Source organism: Pelecanus crispus, chromosome 6 (genome assembly GCF_030463565.1).
Source record: "Pelecanus crispus isolate bPelCri1 chromosome 6, bPelCri1.pri, whole genome shotgun sequence".
In the NCBI taxonomy this organism is placed as follows: domain Eukaryota; kingdom Metazoa; phylum Chordata; class Aves; order Pelecaniformes; family Pelecanidae; genus Pelecanus; species Pelecanus crispus.
In genome coordinates, this window is record NC_134648.1 from 64,826,414 (window position 1) to 64,846,589 (window position 20,176).

At 39.7% G+C, this 20,176-nt stretch overlaps 1 protein-coding gene across 1 annotated transcript in view; it reads right to left on the reverse strand.

Annotated features, from left to right (window-relative positions):
* Positions 1–8,356: 8,356 nt before the first annotated feature.
* The window catches only part of JAG2 (jagged canonical Notch ligand 2), a 73,839-nt gene continuing 62,019 nt past the window's right edge, over positions 8,357–20,176 (reverse strand). Inside the window, exons 19-26 of the mRNA XM_075712577.1 lie at positions 19,301–19,328; positions 18,141–18,226; positions 15,740–15,853; positions 15,435–15,550; positions 13,540–13,785; positions 12,959–13,090; positions 11,794–11,950; positions 8,357–8,829 (exon numbers count right to left, since the gene is read on the reverse strand). Of these exons, the coding sequence (XP_075568692.1) occupies positions 8,357–8,829; positions 11,794–11,950; positions 12,959–13,090; positions 13,540–13,785; positions 15,435–15,550; positions 15,740–15,853; positions 18,141–18,226; positions 19,301–19,328 (1,352 nt within the window). The remainder of the gene's footprint in view (positions 8,830–11,793; positions 11,951–12,958; positions 13,091–13,539; positions 13,786–15,434; positions 15,551–15,739; positions 15,854–18,140; positions 18,227–19,300; positions 19,329–20,176) is intronic.

Consider the following 20,176-nt stretch of genomic DNA (forward strand, 5'->3'; position numbering starts at 1 on the left):
ACTGAAAGCAATGTCAGCGGGCTGTCAGAACACCTCCCTGCTGACCAGCTGCATCCGTGGCGCCTCGGGGCCATGCATGAGGGTTGTCCCCATGCCACAATGTCGGGGACCCTCACCAGGCTGAGGCTGGCATCCAGGCACACCCCAGGAGCTCACCGGGGTCCAGGAAGCCAAAGCAGCACCCTCGTGCTTCCCAGCGCACGCTCAAGGACGTTGCAAGAGAGCAGAGCTCTTTACTACCAATTTTTTTCATCTTTTTTTTTTGGCTGTCATTTTATTTAAAAAAAAAGAAAAGGGAAGGGGGAGAGAAATAGAGAGGAGAGCCAGCTGATCCACACTCACCTTTTAACTTGCCCAAATGTTCAACTCCAGCGATGCCTTATTTTGCGTCCTGTTGAGAAGCTGCTGCACTCACCATTTCAGTTTGCTTTTGGGAAGTGGAGATTAGAAAATGCTGCAACAGTTGAACCTTTGGTGCCCTGCAGAGGGGCTAGCCCTGCCCGGGGGAGTTTCAGCCTCATGGAAGGCAGGCCAAGTCAGGGATGTCACCTTGCCCAGAGCAAGGGCTGGCTTGCACATCTCCTGTGCAGGCTGACTTGGGGTTTCAGCACCAAATGGCCCTTTCTTATGCCCCTTACACCTCCTTGCGAGTAAAGCACAGAGGATGTTGGAGTGTAGCCCAGTCACGTAGACATACATTAGTGAAGGGACCACCAAAGAGGGAAGAACTAAATAAGCCATGTGGCAAAAGGAGAAACAGATATAAACTGTCCCTGAATTTCTAATCCTAGAGAGGTCAGGTCTTGGGACTGCATCTAACAAGGGTACAAAAGGAGGGACAACCCCCCCTCTCCCCAACAGTTATCGTATAGTATTTTAAAATGATGTAACACTTACAACTTTATATAAAACTACAGCTCCTAAATATACAAAACTGCAATTTTGAGCCATTTCTGAATGGAGTTGTTTTATGTTGCTGCTTTTTCCAGCACTGGCAAGTACCAGGACCTAGAAAAGCCCTGCCAGGGCATTTCCTCTGCTTCTAAAACAATGAGCTGTCTACAGCAGTTCTTAGGCGTAGGCAAGCTTTTAATAACGGGCAGCCCAGTGATGAAGAGGAGCTGCCGCTCTCTGCCAGATAATGGTGTGCAGAAGCCACCCAGGCTGCTCTCCTCCTGGCTGAAGCAACCGTGTGTCTGGCCAGGGCTGGGCACAGGACAATGGCCACCAGCCACCCAACCCTTCTTCCTTCTCCCTTTTGCCTCTCCAGTAGCAAACCACGAGTGCTGGTGGTACAGCATGAACATGGCCATTTTAGCCTCACCTTGCAGAGCACGGAGCTGCAGACACTCCACTTTTGAGAAAGACTGTGCCGGCTGTGACTTGTTGCATGACTTTTCAGGAGCAGAGAAATCAAAGAGGGATGAACCAGTGCAATGTGGTACCTATCTGACTCTCATCTCTGGATCTTACTGATGTAGCACTCCCCAAAACATAGTCCTCTTCCATGCTCACTGATGCCCATGTCCTTTTCAGCCTCCTCCCCGCTCGGGAGGCTGCAGGGTTAGTTCTACTAGCCTTGTATGCACAAGTCCTGGGCATTAGCATATTCCCCCCTGCCAAAAAAATGGGATCACAATGCTCAGGCCCAGTGCGGACCCCCTCACCCCACATCCCAGTATTGCTCCGTGCAGACAGTCATAGGTAGAATGAGCTTCTCCAGGGACCCCAGCACTCAGAGCAGCGGGATTCAGACAGCTTTGCACCCTCAGCTCTGACAAGAACCGGGCACACACAGAGCCAAGGCACGAAACAGCTGCCTCCGTTTCCTCATCAGTCTTGAGGCCAGCAGGGGCCAAAAAGCCCACTAAGGAAAGGATTTGAATGAAATGGAGAACAGTGCTGGTCTGTGTGGGGTGCCCATGTATCAGATGCTGTTCAGTTTGGTCATCCCAACTCAAAAAAAAAGAATAATTTGGAAGGGCACAGAGCTCATACAGGAAAAACAGCTGGAGATGTGGAACAGCATCTCTGCAAAGGGAGACAGAAAAGACTGGGACTCTGAACCCCAAGACTCAGGGACAGAGGGGTTTCTGCCCTGTAAATCCCAAATGTTGTGGAGATGATGGAGAGGGAACAACTGCTTGCTGTATTCATGTCACCTTATCAAGGTTCACAACAAACAGAAGGAAGCATTTTTCCACCCAATTCATGGTGCAGCTGTGGAACTCATTGCCACAGGATGTTGTGGAGGCCTAAAGCATAAAAGGGATGATATGATGCCACGGCAAAGAGGTGCCTATCAAACATGTCTGGTTCAGGAAGCCCCTAAACCACTGAACAACAGAAGCTGGATAGATACGAGAAGGCCTCACACTGCAATTTGCTGCTTTCTTGCGCTTTCTCTAAGCATCTTCCACTGGCTCCTGCAGGACACAGGATGCCAGACTAGATGGACCTTTGATCTGCACCAGTATGGCTGCTGGCTGAATCAACTTCCACCCACAGGCAGGGCTTTGTTAATTAATAGGTGGGGTTATGCCCAGAGTTATGCCTCCAGGGAGATGGCCAAGCCTTCAAAGGGCCTTATGTATGCTGCTGCCACAGCAGTTTCCAAACCTGCTCCACAGCTCCCTGCTCAACCCTCTTTCATATGTAGCCTATGGGCCTAGCAAATCTGCTGCAGGGAGAAGTCCCCTCCAACCCAAGCCTCCTTCAGATGGGTAGGAGAAAAGATAGGATAGCAGCTGAGAAAGATCTACAAGTTAACAAGCCTTTCCCTACCAGCCAGGGCTGAAGGATTTGCATTTAGTTGGTTTTGTGGGGTTTTTTTTTGACAGAACATTTGAATGCAATGGTCTCTCTTGGCAACCCATAGGCCAGAAAACAGCGTGACTCCCTAGTCAGTCTTGCACCCTTACAGGACTGTCGTGTTTACACCTACAAAGTGATCCTTCTGCCTTATCCACCACTGAAAAAAAAGAAATCTTAGTTTGGTTTTCAGAAAACCACACATTCTTTGTGCCTCTGTGGATATAAAGAGTAATATGGATGGAGTATCATTAATATGAACAAAAGCATAACACCTCCTGAACACTGCCCGTTTAAGGTTTCCATGATTCTTTTTGCCCATCTAGAAAAATTTGAAGTACCTTTGTTGCCAGGGAAAGAAATTAAAGTTCCTCCTCTGAGTTTCTAAAGACCTGGTCATTTTTCACTCAAGCTAATTGATTTACATACTCCTTTCATAAAAGTATTGCAAAGTGCCCTTTGAGAAGGACATGCTCCATCTGCATAGTTGTAGGAACAGGTTATAGGTATGAACTATGGGACATGTGATTGGCTGCAACAATCAAGATATCACTGTTCAGTCATTGGGAAATCACATGCCTTGTGCAAATCATGCTGATTCTCTGCAAATAACCTGGATAAAATAAATAACTTTGAGGCTGGAGAGTTGGGTCCCTGTCCAGCTCATTTGTAAGTGACTTGGTGCTATGAATACAGACACTGACCTGTACAACATCTGTTTCTTCTTGGTCCAGAAGTAGTTAGTATATACAGTGTAAAAAGGAGATTCATATAAACCACCCAGATTTTACTGGCTTTTGCAAGGGAAAAGGTGGCCCAATGAACCATGACTTAGTGATGCTTGCAGGGAAGAAAAAAAACCCCACCACCACACCAGACATCCTATTTAAGAATATTACTTATGACATTCATTTATAAACATTTGGTTGCAAGCAGATGTTTAGTCAAGTGTCTGAAGAAGAGAGGTTTTTGCACTTAGTCTAAATCCATCGTGCTGAAAGAAATCACTTGTATACAGAGCAAAAGTTCCACATATCTGTATAGAAACATTGTTTGCATGAGAACAGGTGCTGTAAAAGGGATGAACATTCGAAGGATTTAGTCGTATCTCATTCCCAAGGGGACCTTTTGTTCCTGTACTCTTTATTCTACCATCTGTGATGAAATAAGGACAAGAGATTAGTTAGGTACTGCTTTGCAGCACTGAACAAAGCAAGTCTGAGATTCACATGATTTTTCCAAAGCAAGAGCAAGATTCCTACTAAGAGCAACTCAAACACCTACGTTACTGTTGAGAAAGGAGAAAAAGCAAAGCCAACCTCTGCCCTCCTTGCTCACAATAAGCCCCCCAAAGTTCACAGCTAGACTGCCTAGAAGGGATGCAAACCACCTAGGAAGATTCACAAGCTACTTGGACTCTTCTTCAGGCTCATCCTTTTTCTGTTGCATCCAAGAGACTACGATAGCCCATCAGCACTCAAGAACAATGAGGCACAGATACCACATGTGTGACTGGAATTGAACCAGCCCAAATACCTTTGCAAGTTAATTCTATGCTACCCTAATCCCTTATTGTCCAAGCTACCTCATAACTAGCATCTACTGCAGCTTTTGAGGCAGTGACTAAAATGCCTTTCAACTTTTATGTTGTTCTTGAAAAGGCATGGGGCAGTAGTGAGTTATTTTACTATATGAACTAACTTTCCATCCAAGCATAGTTTGACCTTGAGAGGACTAACTACACGGTCTTCTGGAGAACAAACCAGACAACAGCAAATTGCCAAAAGAATTGAGCTCACCAAGTGTTTCAGGTTAGCATCAGAGAAGAAATATTAACCTAGAACTACTCATTACTTAGAAAAATCTCAAGGAAGAGCCCATTTACTAATTTTCCTCATTATGTAGTTCTTGTAACAGATGATTCTGTAAGTAACATAATGCTTAGCACATGTGCACCAGCAAGAAGTTGAGATGTGCAAGTTCAACATCTCATGTAAAAATAAGTCAAAAGGAAACAAAAATACTGAATAAGGTGATATGGAGCAAGTTCAGAAGACATGCAATTAATTTAAGAGCAGCATAGACAAAAAACTGTATAAAAAAAGATCAAGGTTAAACTGTGCAAGTCAAAAAGTTTACTTTTTGTTCATCCTCTTTTATTCATCTTGTTTCACATCAGTCTATATAACCGGTCCTTGGTCATCGGTCATCACATGAAGGCGGCATAAAATAATTCTCGTTTTTGGCAGGCAAACAGCACTACCCAGTTGAATACTTGTCCATGCTGTTTTCGTGAATCCACAGGGGAAGAAGTTCTGGATACAGTATCAGCCATCGGGGAACGCTCTGACCCTTTGTTTCGAACAGTGGGTGATGACCACTGTTGTAACCCCATTACTTTACATACTGGTTCAGTAATATGAAGAAGCAGAACTAGCACCTTCTGGAGCAGCGAGCCAGCTCGCTGCTGCATGGCAGAAGAGCAACAACCTTATTCTACACATATATAAAAATCTATTATTTCTCCTTTTGCCTACAGCAGCAACACCCACTACATTTATTTGTATTCATATAAAACCTCCAACAAGGAGCATTTTCTCAGCTATTTTAAGTGCATTGTAAGTATCAGAAATTGCTCTCTGCAGCAGGTACTTACAAATACTGCAGTCTCTGAGAATAGTGCATCTTACAAAAAGACATTTTTCTAACCTGGCACTGTCCTGAATGGTTATAGCATTGCTCCCACTATTTCTGAGGAGCTAATGGCAACCACTAAGTTTTCCCAAGGCACCACGGAGTTGATTTTAGAAAGTCATCACTGAAAAAGTGTTGGTTCCTTATCTCAGCTTTGGATTTCCCCTCCCCCATCAGCCTTTCTTCAAGGGCAGGAGACAGACATTTGAAAAGTGGAAATCAAAGATAACACTAGAATTTGATTTTGAGAACTGACTTAGAAACACTTAAAAAGACAAGCCAATACTCCAAGGAAAATAACAACAGAGTAACCGTATGATGACTAGAATAAAAAGTCTGCTAGGATCTAGAATTCTGCTTTGGAGGTTGATAGCTACTAGGAGAATTCAACTTTTACATGCCATATTATCTTCCATAAGAGTTCACACTTTTCAATACAGAAAATACTCCAGACAAAAGCCATTCACGTCACCTAAGGAATAGGCATAGACCTACTAAACTGAAATTGGAGCATGACAAGTAAAAGGTCTGAACGGTTGCAGAATAGAGGAGAAAGGTATTACTGAAAAATCCAACTCAGTTTCACAAGAACACCTCAATCCCCTGCATACTCAACAGCCCTCTTGCCACCCAAGGAAGCAAAATGATACTGCTTAGACAAGCCTCCACTCCAGCAGCTGGGAGGAGAGCCATCTCAAAAAAGGCACATCATACGCACAGTCAGTAACTGTCAGCTAAAAACAGCTTTGTAGTTTGCAAAGAGGCAGCGCAGGGAGAGTCTCAGTTTGGGTACTGAAGGTGTCTATGTCTCTAGACCACATGTGGGATACCACCTCCTACGCAAACTGTTAGTGGTGCAGCAGTGGGCAGAGAACAAGGCTGCCAAGTTGGCTGAGGAAGTATCAGCACTTGGATGCAGGCGGTAAGCTCAGGTTACAGGAAGTACCATGTATTAAATCGGGACTTTCACTCCTCCTTCCTTTAGCCTCATCACATCAGCACTCCAAGCACTTAGAAAGCAAACACAATCTGAAGTATCTTACACACAATGAGGGAATCATTTTATTAGATTATGGAAGACAGCAGCATTACAGTACAAAAAGTTACAAGAGTAGCAGGAAAAAAAAAGTGTTTTTGGTTTAAATACTCAGGATTATACTGGGGAACATGAGAAGGATAGTACCCTTTTCTAAACTAACTCCTAACCAGGTTATCAAAATAAGTTTTGAATATTTAGCACAAGTAAAAAAGTTACAACAAACATCATTATAAAATGCTTTAATAAATAGTTTCCTTTCTGAAAGTTTTTTTTTAAGAACATGTCAAACAAAAATCTACTAAAACAGAAGATCCTGCAAAGCAAATCCTGTGTTCCTGTATAAAATAACTGGTTTCAAAACATTCATGTTTACATTGTTTGTGGGCCAGAGTTTATACTCTCAAACATCCGCCCCTCTCACTGGTAGGGTAACTAGGTGTATGCAGTGTTATGCTTCTTCAGCAATTAAAATAAACTTATAGTTTGCCCAGTTATTAGCAATAATAAAGCCTTTAAAAAAAAAGCGTAAGCCTTCCATTACAAATAACCCTTTCTAATGAGGTACTCCCATCTTTTGAGCTTGCCAGCCTTTTTTCTTTAGAGCAAAAGATGAATAAAGCACAACAGAAACAAGATTGAGGAAAATATTGTTCCCTTCATTAGGCCTGTATTTAAACGCAAAAAAGTAACACCACATGTAATTAACATATTCACAAAAGAAAAAACAATGCCTCGCTATGTTGGTACTGTACAGTAGATGCACCCATTAGTGTTCTTGAGATGGGCTGAACATGGGGATAAACAAACATTTCTGGATCTATTTACACATAAGTGGTTATGTTCCTATGTAAATACAAATGACCAACAGATTCCTAACATTGATTGTATTAACATCATTTTCTAATCTGGACATAATACCAAAAAAAGTCTTATAAACTGCCATAAAACCTCCTTTTCTGCAACATAAATTAAAAGGAATGACATGTAAAAAAAAGACCAAAATATTTAAGTTATTAAATCAAATATACAGAGTGATTCATTTAATATGTACATATTTACAAAAAAGCACTTTCACTATTAGAAAATAAACTGTCTCGGGGAACCTAGAGTTCTCACAATTTTACTATATTGATATGGCAGTCTTTGACAGTTGCTATAGAAAAAGTTTAATCTCAAGGCACTTGTCACATGCTTCAATACTGCAATTCTAAAGTAATTAAGCAGAAATAAAAAGGCCACTTTTAAACCACAGTTGAAAGATCTCTGATTTTTTTTTTTTGTTCCTATTACAAAGTGTGTAAGGCAAATTTGGAAAAAATCTTACGGAAGCTACTAACGTAACAAGTGCAGTGAGCTGCCATTAATAGAGATTCAAAGTCAAGAAAGCAGTTTAAAGTTCACACAATTTCCTCAACCAGGAGGTTTTAAAGCCACCATTAAATTAGAGCAAGTAATAAAAAGAAATACATTCTGTAAACAGTGTACAGTCTTTTGTAATAAACTTTACACATATTGAAAATACAACCTCTCCTCTGCCACACAGCGAGTGTATTATAAGTAAACTTTACAAAAATAGCAACTATCAAAGATTACTCATTTTTTTCATCTGACAGTCATTGAATAATTTATACAAGGCTAAAGAAACAAAATAAATTTTATTTATTATTTTTATTTATTTATTTTTTTTACGCAAAATAAAGAAACTATGAACATTTTGCTCCAGATATTTTTAGTCCTTAATGCAAAGTGGAGATGTCAATTTTTCATTCCCCAGTAAGCGCAGGCACAGTCTGCCTACATTCCAAATACAGGTTAGTCTCTACTGCCTTCAAAGTTTGATGCATTCACATTTTTTACAGATCTGTTGTCCATTTTGCCTATTTGATGGGATTTCTTTACTGGACTGCTCTCTGATGTGTCAGATGCCTTTGTCGGCAAAGGCTTTGCAAGTTTGTGAGAGAGGAATTTGTCCATTTCCTCATCTCTTTCCTCCTCTTCATCCTCCTCTTCCTCATACTCTACATACTCCTCTACTGCATCACAAGTTCTTTTTTGAGGAGATATGAAGTTTTTGCATTCATAACGAATGTCTTTGTTACTGTAAGATCTGTCTATAGGATTTCTTATGGGATTTAAAGGTGCCCACTGGTTATTGGCACCCTCTTCTCTGGGAGGACGACTTCTCTCTCTCTCTTTTCTTCTCTTCCGAGTCCACCACACGCAGATGATTATACAAGTCAGCCATACAATGCTAAATACCGCACAAAGAATTGGAACCAAATAATCTAGAGGGCAAATGAAAAAAAACCAGAGTCTTCAGTTAACAGAACTAGACATACAGAACTAGACATCTGCAAGAGAAGTAACCATACTTAACTACAGGTTAGCCCTAGAAAGATTTTTACGAGAAAGGAAGATGTCATTACAGCACAATAGCAACTGTCTGAATGCACTAGTCCACCTAGAAATGCTCTTTACTGGTTTAAACTAAGTTTTCCCTGCCTAATGATGAGGGGGGAAATGCTACATTCAAGATGTTTTTTCCCCTCCAACAGGCAAACTGGTTACATAAGCAACATCTGTTTCTCAAGCACCTAAACTAAGCTGGTCCAGAAAACCTCAGTAATGACTCTTAAGGAAAAAAGCCTATCCTTGTAGGAGGCAGGCTATAAAGAGTACTATGCTTCTAAGTTGCTCTAGAAGTACTAGCACTTGCATCAGAAATATGTCCTGCATTTACTATCAGAAAGAAGAGTACCATCAAGTCCACACACATTTATGTTATCAACTACCTCAAAAAACATTCAGGTTAGAGCTATGTAACCAAATCAATCACGTACTCTTTAGGATATTCCAGTTTTATTTCAGAGTAAAACACCAGAATATTGTCACTAGAGTTAAGACTCTTTACTGCTCAATGAATAAACAAAAGGAGTTGAGGCAATTGCTTTTCTCCCCATTCCCAATCACAAACCCCACCAGTGCTCCCCCAGCCACACAGACCCTTACCCCTCTAGGAAACTATACCTGAAAATTTATGTATAGTTAGACTTCCCTCCCCCCCTGCACCCCCCTCTCCCCCAAGGGCTTGACTGCTAGCATAGAATAACATTTTTCTACTCTTCTTGATAAGCAAGAACTCACACATGGTACGAGGCAATAACACATGGGGTGCTTTGCTTTTTGCAGAGACAGCAGGATTGCTCACAAGCTCTGCAGACAAATGCTGTCCAACCTACCACTCTAACCTCCGATCCAAATGTAAACTTCCTCTGCAGTTTTAAGGCAACTGCTTACAGAATAACCTGCAAATAGCTGTACAAAACCAACCAAATGCTTCAACACCATGGTCATTCATTTTAACATTAAAGTGTCTTCTGAACATATTCCTATGTGGAATACGACACATTCTCAAACATTTCCTTCTGGTAAAGGGGGATGAATAAACTGCGAACATGGTTGGCCTCAAGGGATCAAAAAATTGTATTTTAGCAGTTTTGGGAAGAATTGTACTCTTAGGAGTAACTGCTATTCTCTCCTCATATTTCATAAGCAATCTAATACTAAACCATGAATGGGAGGGAAATACTTCAAGGAAAAAGGAGCTCTTCATACCAGCTTCTCTAAGATTAGAATACAAAGCTTGCATTCTCACTGCTATCACTTCTATTATTTCATCATATGATTGTGGATCCAAGCCTACTTAATAAAAGGCTGTTATACAAAGAACTGTCTGTATATAGATTCCAAATTCAGAATATTTTCTCTTAAAGCTAGAGGAAATTAATGAAGTGTCTAACTGATCGTTTCTATCTAGACAGTTGAGCATCCCACAGAAGTGAGATTCTCAACACATAGGGCTTTACACCACATTTTGTGATAGGTTTCCACCTACCTCTCGCAATTAAGGGGTAACAATAAAACAAACCAAATCAAAGAACATGAGAGTCCAGGTTACAGTTTACTTCATAACGACTCCATTTAAAGAATTAGGGGCCAGTACTCAATACTGAGCATCCATATTAAAATGAGGTGTCTGGAAACCATTCTCTAGCACTAGCTGCAAGAGAAGTCAAAGTCTACCCACTTTCTTAGGAGAATCTTTGAATCTTACTGAGGCGGGAGCCAAAGTAATCCCTATCCCTTTTCCCCTAGCATTTAACACACAACCAGAAGAAAGAGAGGCTGAGGTATGTCAGAGTCTCAGCTCGATTCTTTATCATCTACACAATTTCTGTTCAAGACAAGAACAAAGCTGGTACACTCCTTCAGGGGAGCTGAGGAAATAGTACATTTGCCAAGGCTTTAACAGATGAAAGGCATTCCCTAGAAGGGAAATGCAAGGGAAGTGGAACTAGGCAATTTACTAATTGTTTGGACTATGGGTGGAAGATCTTCCACAAGATTATGTTGGGGAGGTCTAGGAAAAAGTTGGGAGAGCCTCCTACTATTGTAAGATTTCCACTCTGGGGCTTAGTTGAACTGAAGCCTCCTAGGGGTCTTCCACAAGACCGTCTCCTGTGCCCCCCCAGGCAGGAACAGAGGCACACAAAATCTTCAACTCCTTATTCTGGCATAGCTCTTGGAGAGCCAATAGTCAGAGATAAAGGTCTCTCCAATCACACTATATCCTCATTAAGAGGAACGAACATTACATTTTAAGCCAGCTGTGCACTAGTGAGAAACACATGTTGAAAAAGAGAGCAAACTTTTACATTATTATGGCCAAGTATTAGAAAATACTAGACATCTTTAACTCTTGTTATGGTAAATAATACATAAGCACTTCAAAAGAGACTTGGTATCACACTATGTGTCTTCCCCCTCCCCATATTTTCATTACCTCACAGCCTCAGTTTCTATAGTGCAGCAGCAGCAGCATCAAGGGCTGAGGTTGAGTTAAGGTTCATGTAGGAGAATTGGAAAGGATTTGAACAGCACATGAGAAGAACTCCTGATCTTGTGAAAGGTATGCTTTAGACTGGAGAATGGGGTTGGAAGTCAGAGCCAAAACAGTGGCAAAGGTAGGTGGGGGTATCGCTCTGGGGATGAGGTTAAGTTTAAACTAGCACACAAGCACAGAATCTTGATTTTAAAGCCACTTTCTCTTTAGTTAGTAAGAGCAATTAAAGAAGCAACCTGATCTATCATTTCCCCCAACACGTAAAGAAAGATAAGGAAAGTCTGACAAGTAGGGCAACAGAAAATGCTTACACACACACAGAGGATGTATGCATTGGGAACCTTACCTGATGATGAACTCCCAACAACGATGGTCTCTACTTTGACTTCAGTTACTGCCAACATAACAGTGCTGTTTTGCCGCTTAGTGATCGCATTTACTATTGTATTAGCAGCATTCTGTATAAGACTATTATCTTGTTCATCTCGATGCGGGACAAAAGACTAAAGGGAGCGAAGGGGAAAAACGAAAAGTTATTGCAATCACTTAACCATGGACATCTACTTTTTAAATCCAGCTACATCTTAATTGAGTTCACTAGGTTGAATTTACCTGACAGTAGTTACAAACAGTACCCTAAAAGTTTACTGTAGCACTAGCATGGCTGGCTCTATCCAAACTGCAGATGCAGTGTCAGACTTGGTGTAACACGCCTACTTGCTAATCTAGCACACCTCAAATAAAAGGCAGCTGACTTCCATGTTACTTACACTGCTGAGTTAAACTTAGTCATAATTTGGAGCACTTCAAGACATGTGGATTATCTAGATAGAAGCTTGGACTAATAACAGTCTGCTCTATTTATACCATACACTTTGCTTCCTGCATCATGGCTCAGCATGTTCTTTATGGTACTGGTAGAGGCAGACAGTCCAGCTTCTCCCTGGCTAAACACTTTACTATGAAAATTAACTCTTTCTTGGAAACTAAGCAATATGCAAGCATTGAGTGATTGGGCTGTGAATGCCTCTAAAGTAAGTCTTTGCTCAGTAGGGCAACAATTACTTTCATCTACTCAACTTGCACCTTCCTTCACTTCCCATTTAACCCTTATGTATTTAATGAGCATCCTGAAGCAGCCATACTTGAAATACACAGCAGAAACTTCTTCACAAGATCCAACCCAGCCACATGCAACTGTATCTCCTTACTGAGAAGGTCAATAGCCCAAGACTTCTGACAGAAGAGGTAGGCACCTGTTCACTGAATTAGTCTTTGGAGTAATTTATCAGGAGGTTGTGGTAGCCTTCTGCCATTAATGAAACCTACAGCTTCAGCTATCTAGTTTTACAGGAAATTGTGTAAGATCACAAAATTGCTTTGCAGTCAGACTAAGCCACAGATTGCAGTACCTGCACTGAAGTGAAAAAAAGCTTAAAACAACTTCTTCCCCAGCTCAAACTAGTAAGAAAACATTTTCCTATATATATTAATACAAGTTTTATACTTACAATAGCAACTTCCACTGCATCCTCTGTGGAGTAAGACAGATCACATAATATTATCAGAGTTCTGTCCCTAGAAACAGTCCTAGTAGCTGGTAAATACCGTATTTCAGAACAGATGTTTTCAGTTGTAGTGCCCTGTTAGAAGCAAGGGAGATTGTATGACTTTAGTTCAAGTACATAAAAATAAACATCTTCAGATTTTTTTTTTTTTTTTTTAGTTACTGAGAGCTGATGAAGGCAGCAGAGAGGGCAGCAAGAAAGGGCAGAAAAGTGAAGAACAGCGTTTTGGAATGAAGGGTGAGAAACTGAGCTTGCGTAACTATCCCAGTACAGTCTGAGCCCATCTTGAAATGTAAGAAAGTAGTTCTTTGAGATTTAAAAAGAAAATAAAATATGCAGTACAAGCCTTAATTTTGCCTCGCCCTTTAAACAAAGCACAATTAACAGCAACAGAGGAGTCTAACAATAAATTTTGCAAGTTTATGACAGCAAGGAGTCATATTAGAAACATTAATATTCCATGCTTTGACATGGAATATATGCCTACATATATTGCCATACTTCATTAATAATTCTGTTCTCACCTGGGGGACTTTGTCTCCGTTAAAAATTAAAGTAATTCTAGCACAGTCATTGTCCAAGTATCCAGAATTAGGCAGACACTTGATATTGGCAGGCAGAGGTTCAGAGGCACTGCATTCTCCCCAGTCCGTGCACGGTGGCTGAAAACATTTCATATACTTCTCCTGGCATTCCTGACCCATGGGACACTGGTTATTTGAATTATCCCAGTGTTTGTGTAACAGACAAGGTTTTTTCCCACACCACACCTAGAAAGTAAAAAGAACAAAGTACTGTTACAGTTAATTGCTCTTATGCATCAAATCAAAACAAGCAATTCGGCTAAGATGGTCATGATCTACTACTGACTGCAAAAAAAATCCACATTTCAATACTACTATAGTCCTAGTAGCAAATGGAGTTGCTCTTCCACAAAATGAGGACACTTTATATGGACAAAAGAGTAAAAACTGTGCAAAGACTACCCAAGACACCAGTGACTGGATATACCTCCTTAGAGGCTTATGGATTTGTCCCACATAACTGAGTTATACAGAAGTTCAAGCATTTATTTTAAACTAGTCATCTAGGCTTCTATAATCTAGGAAGAGAAACACCTCCACAAAGATTAATTTCCCTTCAGTATTTATACTGACAGCCTTGCCACAGAATGCTGAAAACGTTAAGAGCTGATGCACATTGGTGATAAGCACTGTCCCTTCAACCACTCTGCCAGAAGAAAAGAGCATGCTGGTAACCCCAAGCTACTGAGGTGCAGCAAGCTTCCAAACACAGCTCCGTTTCATGATGTAACCTTTAAGATTCTATATAATACTAGACAGCTATTAGTTTAGGAACTTATGGATTTCTTAAAGCACAACTGTCAGCAAGAAAGCATATTTGTTCTGTTACACATGAAAGAACCAAACACCATATATGGGTAAGTTGCATTTACCACATCACCATTTGTGAGATTCTAGTTACCTTCATGTACTGTTATCTTCTGAAGACATTTCAAACTTGAAATCATAACACCATAAAGGGTCTAAAATAGCATTTCTAAATGACTACATGCAAGATTAGTTACTTCTTTGCCTACAGTGCATACCTAGCTAAACAAAGTAAGATTAAGACTGGATAGATTAATAAGACCCAGAGGTTTTTAAACTGGTGCTTCCAGCAAAACGTGGGAGACTGCTGTATGAAGCAATGTTGTAAGTCCTATTAGTGCTCATCTGGAGCCACCCACCTAGCCCTACCACTTATAAGCAGCACTGATCTTGTCTCTCTCCAGCTGTGATGCAAAGCTGCACAGGTATCACAAATCCACTGAGAAGTGCTGAAAGGCTTAGAGCACGTAAACTAACATGTTCAATCTGCATTTAGGCTAGTCTTATTTTTTTTTAAGTCACAACCACCAGGATATAGTACATAATAAATACACAAAAGTTGTAATTTGTCAGTTTATAAGCCTACTGAAGGACAATACAAAAAGGCAATTATTAACCACTGAAGAAACTTTTTTCCTACATGTCCTTTACCTTGGAACTAATGTTTCACAAAATTAGGAGCTCTAAAACTGTGTTTGCAAAGCTTTGGCTTTTATTTATTTATTCTTTTAATGATCATTATTCCATTCCAGTCCATATTTCCTTTTCTGCAAAAAGTGCCTGTCTGCTTCTAGAGGGCTTGTTCCAGCAGGTAGAGAGTGGGACAGTAGCTTATGATTATGAAGACAATCCTCTAAGTATTTTCACAGGAATTCATTAGACACTTTTTTTTTTTTTAAACAAAGGTAGTTTGGGGGAGACCTATGCAAGAGTCTAGATAGAAAAAAACCCAAAAATTAACTTGTGCATGAAGAACAGTAAGTTTGTTTCAGCCAGAAGCATTTAAGAAGATAGGTCAAAACACCTACCTTGGTGCAGTCAATATGGCCATCCAAACAGTGGCAGTTGTTACATTCTTGATCCCACCTGCTGCCATGGGGAAAGGTCATTCCTTTAAGCCAGCAAGGCTTTCCAATTCCAATCACTTAGGGAAAAAAAACCATGCACACTCAGACAACTTCACCTCTTTGGGTTACTGAAGCTATACAAATTGAAATTAAAAAAATACTAGCTACTGTTCCTTACACATCAGACTACTGTATATACACTCTATACTGGCTAAATTGTACCCTACTGTTTTTTGGGTAAAGGTTGATAGCAGATATAGGAATACCTTCTTGGCACCTAGGACCAATTCTTCCAGGGGGACAAGTGCATCGGTATCCGTTTATTTCATCTATACAAGTGGCACCATATCCACAAGGGGAAGACTGGCATTCATCAATATCTAGATAAACAACAGGTAAAACTCAATGGCAAGGACATAGAACATTGTAATTAAACACTTACTGAAATGTAATCTGACAATACCTGCTTTCTTAACAAGCAAAGGACAGTTTGGCTTCAGAATTAGGCTCCTAATTGGACAGTTGTACCATTTTAGCAGTAACCTCGCAACAGATTTCTCAGAATTGCACCCTAATGGAAGTTCTGGTAATGAAAGAAGCAGTCATATGGTGACTTATCTCACAGAACAGAGGTATTGGACAGCTGAAGGTGCTAATGTCTTGTCTCCATTCAGCTACAGAACTGAAGTCCCACATCCTGTTGTGGCACTAGTCTCAGACATTTAGGCTTCCTAGAAAAGCACATGGCTTTCAGGAAGTTATCACAGTGCAAGAGCTAAACAACGAATTGGCTCAGAGCAAGTGACTTACTGCAACACAATTTCACCATAAGGAAAAGGAGTAATAGGTTAGTTTGTAACAGGATATTTGATGTTACTTTTTTAAGAAAATACTGAGTAGATTAATTTAGTACATACACACTTAGCACAAAAGCCTCTTAAAAAAACAACCTTCAAAGATTCAGAGGCTTAGCCATAGAAATTTATTGAAAAAGGCAGGGAAGCATAGTCCATTCAGATGCACAGCAATGTGTTATTTGTTGTCCTGAGGAAGTGACCAATACTACTTTATGCAACAGTCTACCAAAAAAGGCAAGAGAAGCTAACCTGTCAAGTTGTGAGCCACAGGCACCAACTGCTTCATTTTCAACATAACCATTCTCTTCCAAAGCATCTATCAAAAGGTTTCCTTCTATTGAAAATGAAGGCCCACTCCAACACCTCAGAAAAACTTTAAATGCCAATTCTCAACTGATTCACAGTATCAGCTCATCTTCTGTGTTTAAAGGACTGGACTCAGAAAGTGAATGTGATAAATGGTAGTAGTAAGACTGTTACCCATGTAGACAATGGATAATACCAAATGGATGTGGAAAGGCTTTTAGTTCTATTCTAGCTTCCTTTAGAAGTGCTCTAAGACAAAGTTTTATGCAAATACAGAAGTATCTAAACTACTACATGGTTTAACTACTCTTTCCTCCTCTCTTCAGGCTATGTTAGTTTAAAATTCTCCAGCCTCTGTATGCTGAAAAAAGTGATTGTTAACTCTATTTCTGTTATCAGCCCTAAAATGCATTTTGTCAGAGCTACTTTTTTTTTTTTTTTCTTGTTTAGACTGGTATAGACAAAAGGAGTCTGCAGTCCCATTACAAATGCACAGTATTTGTCGTTGACTACAAACAGTCCTCTCTGCATTTCTTGTCTAGAAAAGGAGAATTTAATATCCCTCACTGCGTGTCTGGACCTAGATACATGATTATCTGCCATCCCTGGTTCTATATCCAGAGATCACTAAACTGATGCTACCACAAGTGCTACAGTCACCCTCTGACTAGAGGTGTTGGCTCATTTACTATCTGCCAGAATGAGGATTAAAACTCAACTTGAAAGCACATCACCATACTGATAGAGTGGAAGGACCAAGCCTGACAGCCTTGAGTTTACAGAACACTCAAAGTCTGATCTTCCAAAGAGGTAGAAATAAAATAAAGAAACAAACAAACAAAAAAGGTATCTATTACATGCAAATCAAAGTGGTAATATTCCATTTTAAAAAAAAAAAAAAAAAAGAAAAAAAAAAGAAAAAGACTCTTCCACAACATTTCAATGCAGTTTTAGGGTCTTTTGTTCCCCCTTTTCACTTTCTCTCCTTCAGAATAATTTCAGTGTAACAGGTTTGTTTTATACCTTTGAAAGACCTTTATCATACTTCTCTATGTTATTCACATGCCAGCACTACACTCTTGATGTTTTTGTTTTCATTTACGATGTCTCAACAGATTTCAGTTTCTAATGTCAAATGGAATACCTAGTGAAATATGCCATCTTTAATGACAAGTTGCTTATCAAGGAAAATACTTAAAACTTCATAAACTTCTATGAAGCCAACACCCCAGAACCTTCAGAAATGTCTGATGAAATCCAGCAACCAAGTCTTTGAGTATAATTTAAGCCAAGTCATTTCAATTTCATTGAATGAAATGAAGGAAGGAACATAAATTGTTATTATTTACAAGGTATTAGTTCCTGGCTGACTGACAGGTGGTTTCTGCTTCATTATTTGGAATTCAGCTAGCCTAATGCAAAAAGGGTCACCCGGTGGTGTTCTTTCCGATTGGTGTGGCAGAATGGTACAAACTTTCAGGTCTTTATCCATACAGGTACTTACTAATTCTGCAGTCAGGACCAGCAAACCCAGGTGCACATTCACATCGAAACCAATTCACACCATCGACACAGATGCCTCCATTGTAACTGTAAAAATAATAAACCTATCATTACACCAAGCGTTCTCAGGGTAAATTCACTAGTCTACAGATGAGCAAAAACCACAGGTCTCATGCAGCGTGTTCAGAAGCAAATTTCTATTGTCCCTATGCATAGTACTTTCTCACTATTTAACAATGCAGAATTAAAAAGTCCCTGCTAATTCATAATATGAGTCTACTTAATAAGCCAACTACATTGTTTCATTGGTCTCTAATTAAAGGTTTGTTAATTAAACCTTCTACTGCTGTTTAGGGGGGACAATCTATTCCCATCAACAGAGAAAGCATAATGTTAGATAATATTGCTTAGTAAGTCACCTGTTAAAACAGCAACATCCAACAAAAGTGCATGCATGCATGGGGAAGTATAACAACAGAACTCAAGGAGATAAAACAGCACTGTAAAGTGAATACGGAGAAAGCCCAAGCTTTTGCAAAGGTTCGTTTTTTTGGTTGTTTTTTGTTTGTTTGTTTTTTAAATACATGAAGTACAGGTTATTGCATCAGAATGGACAGAGAAAGATAAGGCAGATGGTTTAGCTTCATCCATATATCAGTATTTTTCCCCTTCAACCATAAATATCAACCTCTATATTTAAAATACTCCCACTGTATCTTCCAAAAAATTAATTTTGTTTTTAAAACCACATTTATACATAGTATTTAATCTAACAGGACATTTTTATATTATCTAAAACTATTTATTGTAAACTAACAGGTTTTAATTTCTCATTTTTTAGTCTAAAACTCAACTGTAGATGCTTGAAATGTTATCAAGTCTGATTCATTTTGTATCACAGTAATTTACCAGTCAATTCTGGCACAAAGACTACACAAATACTTTTATCTGTTCATATGTGAACCAACTCAGGATTGTTTTGTGGTCTTTGTTGCTGTCAAGGAGTTGATAAGGCATGGCAAAAAACTGTTTTAAGATTTTTACAGAGGCTGTCTTCAATTATTTTAGGGTAGAATTAGTTCTAATCTGGAATGAAAATCCATATTAGCGTGCTCACTTTTCTTTTCACAATAGGTACAGGACTGGAGTTTGCATACTTACCATGGATGAGGGTTGCAGTCATTGGTATCTATGAAAAAGAATACAGACTAGTGTAACTAGTGGCATATTTATTTTGAACTACAATATTATATATTAGAAGAGACACTATATTTGATAAGCAAAGAAAAATAATACAGTATTGAACGTTTTCTTCCACACTTGCAAAGAAAGTTCAATTAGACCTAACAGACCAATCAAATACCTTAAATTTTACGCATGGTGACAAATGCAAAATTTTGCAACTTTGCAGTATTTTCATATATCAACAGCACCTACTGATACACAGCACAATGGCAACATAACAGAAATAAAACGGGGTATTGGTTGCATTGGTAGCAGATAATGCAATCAGGCTCTAAAAGCTTTCTGAAGGATTACTACTACTTTGGCACTTCATATATGCATGTGCAACTAGCCAGATTTCTTAAACAAATCTTTCCCATTATAAAACAGCTCAGAATTATTTGTTAGCATTTATACTACCACTGTTAGCTTTACAACACCTAACTAGGGCATACATCAATACAGTAATTTCACAGTAGCTTTAGAGTAAAAACAGAGCTCAAATTTAGATTCCCCCCCTGCGCCCTGCCACTCCCTGTGTTATGCCCGGGGGCGGGGAGGGGGGGGGAAGGGGGTAATCAAAGTTGCAGGCTTTACTCCACCTAACCAATCCATTGTATTGGTATGTCAAAGTAGTTAACTGCTATCCTCACAAAAAGTGATGGAATATACACTGCTGCCTGCCTTTCCACATGTTTTTCATTATTAAAATCAGTATTTCTGTGAGGATTTTTTTTTTTGCTCTGCACATGTTCCCAAAAATTACATTCCTATAGAAAGCTGAAAGTCTTATTTTGGCAGAGACCAAGTGCA